Genomic DNA, 7,363 nt, shown 5'->3' on the forward strand with positions numbered 1-7,363 from the left:
ATTTGGAAATGAATTTTGATTAGAATGTCTTGGTATCGGGCCCATATTTGGTTCTGGTGCCCGGTACAGGTCTTATATATGATTTAAGATAATTCTGTGAAGTCTGGTAAGTAACGGAATCCGTTTGACGTGATTCGGACCTCAAATGCAAATTTGGTGTTTAAAGAAGTTTTGAGAAATTTCATTGATCTCGAGGTCTAATTCGGTGTTCATGATGTTATTTTGGTGATTTGAGTACACGAATAAATCTAAAGGATGTTTTTGAGGTTGTATGTATATTTGGTTTGGAGCCCCGAGGGCTCGGTGAGTTTTGGATAGGCCACGGGGTGGATTTTTACACTTAGAAAGTTGCAGAAATTTTACTGGTATGATCAGGATTGCAAATGCGAAGGCTGGATCGCAAATGCGAAACCTGCCCAAACTTGTCTTGCTCACAAATGCGAGGCTTTGATCACAAATGCAATTAGTCCTGTTTCAGCCTTGAGTCGCAAATGCGACTCCCCTCTCGCAATTTCCAACTCGCAAATGCGAGGGTCCCTTTTGCAAATGCGAAAGTCCAGCTTCCCTGAAGGGTTCGCAATTGCGAACCCCTGTTTGCATTTACCATACCTGCGACCTGCAACTTTATACTTAGACGATTTTAAACTCATTTTTCACATCTTTTCAAAACACAAACTCATTTGGGCGATTTTCCAAGAACAACTCTTCTTCCAAATCGATTGTAAGTTAATTTTAACTCATTTCCTTCAATCATTAAATCTTTTAACATGATTTTAACTTAAAATCAATGATTTTCATGGGGGAAATTGGGTGTTTTGGGTAGAACTTAGGTTTTTCAAAAATTGGGAATTTGGACCTCGATTTGAGGTCCGATTTCAAAACAAATTATATATTTGGGTTCGTAGGGGAATGGGTAATCGGGTTTTGGTCTGAGCCTCGGGTTTTGACCATGTGGGCCCGGGGATGATTTTTGACTTTTTGGGCAAAACTTTAGAAAAACTCATTTTCATGCATTAGAGTTGATTCATTTAGCATTTATTGATGTAATTAAGTAACTTGTGGCTAGATTCGAACGAATTTATGGTGGAATCAAGGAGTAAAGCTATAATTGAAACGCGAATTGTGTTCGTGGCATCGAGATAAGTGTTTGGTCTAACCTTAGCTTGAGGGATTAGGAGTTGTGTCTTATTTGCTACATGTTAATTGTGGAGTACGACGTATAGATATGGTGACGAGTATCTATACGTTGGTGTCAAGCATGCCCGTGAGTCTTGTATTATAATTGTTATGACTCCATTGTGGTTTATTGCGCTTCATATGTCATTATCACCATTGTTCCCTTGGCAGAATGTTTGTTTGATATTAATGATCCCTTGCCGGGATGTTTGTTTTGATAGTGTTGTTCCCTTGCCGGGATATTTGTTTTGATATTATTGTTCCCTTGCCGGGATGTTGTTGAAATATCATTGTTCCCTTGCCGGAAAGTTGTTATATTGCTCTTGTTCCCCTGCCGGGATTCCTTGTGATTATTGTTGGCTTGTAAATGTGAGCAGGTGGTACGCCTACCACAAGATATAATGAATATGGGAGCAGGTGGTACGCCTACCACAAGATATAATGAATATGGGAGCGGGTAGTACGCCTACCACAAGTTATATGAATATGGGAGCGGGTGGTATGCCTACCACAAGATATAATGAAATGGGAGTGGGTGGTACGCCTACCACAAGATATAATGAAATGAGAGCGGGTGGTATGCCTACCGATATAATAAAATGGGAGCGGGTGGTACGCCTACCACAAGATATAATGAAATTGGAGCGGGTGGTACGCCTACCATAAGATAAATAAAATGGGAGCGGGTGACATGCCTGCCACGAGATACATGAAATGGGAGCGGGTGGCACGCCTGCTACGAGATATAGGAAATGGGATCGGGTTGCACACCTGCAACAAGATATGAAAAAAAGTGAAACCTGCGTTTGTTTTCCTTATTCTTGTTAGTGGTTGATTTTGATCCCTTCATAATTCTCTTGATAGTCTGTTTACCTGTTATTCCCCGAAACATGTTTCCCCCTCCTATATTTATTTGTTTATTTCTGTAATTCTTTTCCGCTGTATATATATATTTGAATTGCACAGGTTTATTTGGTAGTCTAGTCCTAGCCTCGTCACTACTTCGCCGGGGTTAGGCTGGACACTTACCAGCATAAGGGGTCGGTTGTGCTGATACTACATTCTGCACTATGTACAGATCCCGGAGCAGCTTTTGGACAGTAGCTTGGAGGCTTCCTTCAATTCATCTGGAGACCCAAGGTAGACCTGCAGGCGTCCGCAGGCCCTGGCGTCTCCCTCTGCCCCTATTTCCTGTTTCGTTTTCCTTTTATTCAGAAACAGTGTACTGTTATTTCTTCAGATTTTGTATGTAGCAATCTTAGACAGTCTGTGACATTGTGGCACCAGGTTTTGGGTGGTTATGGTTTAAATATTTGTAATAGATGCAGTTTTCATATATCTTATTGTTGTCTTCCGCTTAAATTTGAATTTTCGCTGTCACCACGTTATCGTCTTATATTTGTTAAAAAGAAATAATTGGTTAATGAAGTAATTAGATTAAAGGTTTGGCTTGCTTAGCTCACATTAGTAGTCCTCATCACGACTCCCGAGGGTGAAAAATTCGGGTTGTGACAACAATCCAACACAATACGATACATTATGAAACGAACACGTAACAACAATCCAAACAATTATATTCTCACGAATTAAATAAATGATTTCTAATTGTGTGCCTTGATCAAATTATTACGCAAGATAAAACTAGTTGCAGAATATCTTTCTCATTTTTCAGTGGACTGGCCTTTTTAGAATAGTTTAAAGTTGTGAATTTGACAACATATTCATCGTCGATATTCGGTTGCACATGCTTTTCGATGCTTTTTGTTAGTTTTTTTTATAAACCAAATATTATGGGTAATGTCTACGTACACACTATCCTTCCTAAATTTCGCCTGTGGAGTTTCACTTGCTACGTTGTTTTATAAACCATTCATTGAACACTGATTATTCAATTAGCGTTAGTAATGATGAAACCCGATAAAATTGCAATATCAAATTTCACCCTATATCTTAAATTATCATCATTTAAGAAGATTAAATTAATTAGGATAAATAAAGACATATGCACAACTTGTGTCGTAAGGGGATACCTACCATTCATTTATTTCATCATAGGAACAAACTGTTATATTTGGTATTAATCTAATATCCACTTTTACTATCATTAGCTGTACATGGATAATCCAAATAGAAATATCTATGTAACCACTCACTAATGCACTCAAACTGTTATCTTATATAACTAAGAAAAGGGTCGATCTCGATTGATAAAAAGGTTTTTACCCTTCTCAGTTTTATGGTTAAGTGTGTCAGACTTATCGACGCATAATTAGAGTTCATACTTCATATTTTTATGTAGACTTGGCCAAAACATTAATTTCCGGATAAATCCAATCAAATGAAGTTCAAAGTTTAACACGAATCAATGAAATAAAGTTCAAATTTTTAACACGTTTAAAGTGTAAAGTTTAAAATTTTAACAGTAATTCTGAACTCTCTTTCCCGAACAGGCTCATTATTTCGGAAGAAATTCAAAATTAGCCAGGTTTAAGTAGTCGTTTAAAAATAGCCCAGTTTTAAAAGTAATTAAAATTTAGCCACTTTTCATGTAAAGATAAATTTGATCGAAAATACTGTTCAAAATCCGAAAAAATACTCCAACATAACATACTGGAGTTCCAGTATAATATACCGGTCCAACATAATATACTGGAGTTTGGAGCACCGGTGCTCCACTCTCCAGTATATAAACCAGCAAAGTATACCGGTCCAGCATAATATGCTGGAAGTTCATACACATATGCACCGAACTCCAGTATATTATGCTGGACCGGTCTCTGTTGCAGCAAAATAGTTGCTATTTTTTATTGACTTGGTAAACACTGGCTATTTTTGAATGACCAATCCGAAAACTGGCTAGATCGTGCTATTTTTACCATTATTTCCGGACATTCGACCTGAATTTATTATTTAGCCATAAAAGTATAATCCATCCAATTTGTTCAGACTTGGTGGGGTTAAGCACCTAAGCTAGGTGTATATTGCAGAGATAAGGCCAACTGGTCATTTCTAGGCCTTGTAATTAAAAAATAACCATTATTATGAAATTTCAAATTGCACAGGTGAAACTCCATTGACAGTAACTATTTTATAATTGCGTGAGCTGAAAAGTGGCTATTGTGATCAATTTAGGCTGCATATGTAGTCCAATTGACCCATACGAAAACTTGTTTAAAATGTTAGAAAATTATTTATTTTGAGTTTTATTTGCTTGAAATAATCATGATAAATAAAGAAAAGTTCTTATTAGTCAGATATTATAATTTAACAGATTATAAAAAAATTAAAACAAATTAAATTAGACGAGTTGAATTATGACCGATGTTTCTCGAATTGACCTAACCATTTTAGTCCAAACAAACATTGGACGCGTTATAGACTTATAGTCCGCTGCATTTATCAACTCAAATCACTTTAACTCATTCAATTACGTATAATCGAACCCGCTCATTTAATACCCCTAACTCGATCCAATTAAAAAGAAAAAAAACAAGAGGAATAATTGTTGATGATGTTTCTATAACATTATTTCCCTTACGAAAAAAACGAGAAGTGAAATGTAAATAGGAAGTAAGTTTTATTAAAATTTAGCTATACGATACCACTTTTTTTGGAGGAGCCTTAGCTAAAATAATTTATGGCCAATAATTTGGCAATTCCTCTAGTATATTGTTACACAGTCAACGTAAAAGAAGAGGAGAAAATGGTGGGCCACAAAAATTTACAGCCCAATCGGCAATCAGATAGGAGTGAAGCAGGCTAAACACGCAAAGTGGAGCCCAAGTTGTCCTGATTTATCTGGAATCTGTCTCGATTCTTCTTCCTTGCAGATAGGAATAAGAATCGGGTCCCATACATGTTGACCCAACTTGTGTGGCCCCCGCAATTCATGAGCGATTGCCGTATCCGTAAAGCAAGCATATGTCTCCCTGCGTTGTATCTACGCGTTTTCCAAAAATCTAATTTCTAAATATGACAATATTCGAATCTACAATAAATCACAACCGTCCGATGTAACCTCTAGCCACTCTAATCAGGATTAACCATAATTAATACTTAACAAACTTAAACCTTTAATTAACATTATGTGGCTGGGAATATTATGACCCCACACGCACCGCCACAATTTCTAGTTCCTGCCTATAAATAATAAGGTAGCATTCTTCTCCTCTCCATCAGCCAGCGTTTCATCTATTCGATCAAGCCTTTTAAGGTTAGTTCTTTTCCTCTGTTTTTACACTTTTAATATTTTCTTCCTTATTTCTGTAATTTTTGCCTTTTTTGTTCTTCAGTTTTCCCTTTTTGTCTAATTCCATCTAGCTGGTAGAATCACCTTCCTATCACCTCTCCCGGAAGTAGCATCTGGATCTGCGTACACATTACCCTCCCTAGACCCTATTTGTGATACCGGATTTTTCTTTTTTGGCTGCTGTTGGATTATTGGTATTTTGATCGTTTGGTTATTGAAGTGGTGTTGTTTTTGCAGTTGTTGTGTGACCAAATTTGAAGGTTTAGTTTCGGAGGGTGAGAAGTTCTCTTCCAGCTAAGTACATGGTTGATATCGACGTCCAGATCCCATCTGCTTTTGATCCATTTGCTGAGGCTAAGGACTCAGGTGCCCCTGGAGCCAAAGAGTATGTTCATATTCGCATTCAACAAAGGAATGGAAAGAAAAGCTTGACAACAGTTCAAGGACTGAGGAAACAATTCAGTTACGAAAAGATCCTCAAAGACCTGAAAAAAGAGTTCTGTTGCAACGGTAATGTTGTGCAGGATAAGGAACTTGGCAAAGTGATACAACTTCAAGGAGATCAGAGAAAGAATGTTTCTCATTTTCTTGTGACTGCTGGTGTTGTCAAAAAGGATCAGATCAAGATTCATGGTTTTTAACAAGTTTGTTGAATATTATTAGTTGTTTGGATTTGTAAGGGGTTGTTTAATTTGGTTTAATGCCCATGTTTTTGCCATGGGTTTCTTTCTGAATTGTGGTGGTTGTGCTTTGTTTTCAGATAATAATAATAATAAATCTAGTTTTCTTGATCTAGAGATGATTATGCAATGCTCTTCTAGAGCCTGGGTAATTTTTTTTTTATTTTTTTTTTTGGCTAAATGCACGATGGATTAAATGCTAGTGGCTAATGGCTATGATGCTAAAGTAACGAAAGTTTAAATTAAGGAGAAACAAGGGTCCGTAATTTTACCTTTAAATTTTAAGGTCATTGACCTTAGGTCTGTCGATCAGAGATAAAAGTGACAATGGAACGCATAAAAGACGATTCACCATTCGTTGTTATATTTTCTTTCTGACATTTCTTGTTGTTACATATCTTTTGTTTTGTTTTTTTTATGATATTATTGTTTGTGTTGTTGAGCCGAGAATCTCTCGGAAATAACTTCCTACCCCGTACACTCTATTTTTTTCAGATCCCATTAAGATTTTACTGGTATGGTATTGTTGTGTTATTGTTGTCTCAACAAAATACATTCTTGCACCTTGAATTTGTCTGAGTACTTGAGTAGGATGACTTGGGGGAAATAACTGCAATGGTAAAGTACCGACTTGCAGCGATTCTGTATTTCAAACGCCAAACAAGTGACTTATTACTCCTTGCTAGATCACTTCGCAATGTCATTAATTTATATGTTTATTCATGTTAAATAAATATATTCTTCTAGAAGAAATGAATAGGATCATTCATACCATAATAGTATAATGTATTCGATACTGTTCCAGGTTACTATATTAGTAATGGGGCGGTTTAGTTCAAGGTAAAATGGTCTAGATGTCATCTAACGAGGACCTCACTTCAAAAAATACATCAAGTTGGGGCTTTATTAGAAATAATTAATTTGTTTGCACTTAATGGAGATCTAAATTTTAATTATTCAGATCTCAAACATTAAGTGTCTTTGTCTTTAAAGTCTGAATCTTACTTATTTTCGAACTAATGTCACATCTTCTACTTCGACAAGGCAGGTGCAAAAGGAAAAGGAGTAAAGGCTTAGGAAGGTAGTGCAGTGGAAGCATCAATCCCTATTTCGCGTAGCCCTTTATTAGGTAAAGTGAATTAGGAAATGCTGATTTGTTATTAAAACTGCATTGTTGTAATAAACAATAAAACAGTAAACTTTCTGGAAAAACAGAAATAGAAAGTTAGTAGAACCAGAACGACAAAATAAAGTCTGG

At 36.4% G+C, this 7,363-nt stretch overlaps 1 protein-coding gene across 2 annotated transcripts; it reads left to right on the plus strand.

Moving 5' to 3' along the window:
• The first annotated feature begins 5,232 nt into the window (after positions 1–5,232).
• On the plus strand, positions 5,233–6,220 carry LOC107805387 (protein translation factor SUI1 homolog). Of its 2 annotated transcripts, none has more exons than XM_016629418.2 (2): positions 5,233–5,389; positions 5,663–6,220. In XM_016629418.2, exon 2 carries the CDS (start codon positions 5,728–5,730, stop codon positions 6,064–6,066), a length of 339 nt encoding a protein of 112 aa, XP_016484904.1. In that variant the 5' UTR covers positions 5,233–5,389; positions 5,663–5,727; the 3' UTR covers positions 6,067–6,220. The 2 variants fall into 2 exon arrangements, with proteins under 2 accessions (XP_016484904.1, XP_075079248.1); XM_075223147.1 differs by lacking the exon at positions 5,233–5,389 and adding an exon at positions 5,397–5,548.
• The last annotated feature ends 1,143 nt before the right edge of the window (positions 6,221–7,363 follow it).

This window comes from Nicotiana tabacum, chromosome 10 (assembly GCF_000715075.1).
Source record: "Nicotiana tabacum cultivar K326 chromosome 10, ASM71507v2, whole genome shotgun sequence".
Lineage (NCBI taxonomy): Eukaryota > Viridiplantae > Streptophyta > Magnoliopsida > Solanales > Solanaceae > Nicotiana > Nicotiana tabacum.

Coding starts and splice junctions, on each gene's coding strand:
- LOC107805387 (XM_016629418.2), top strand. CDS start 5,728: ATGGTTGATATCGACGTCCAGATCCCATCTGCTTTTGATCCATTTGCT.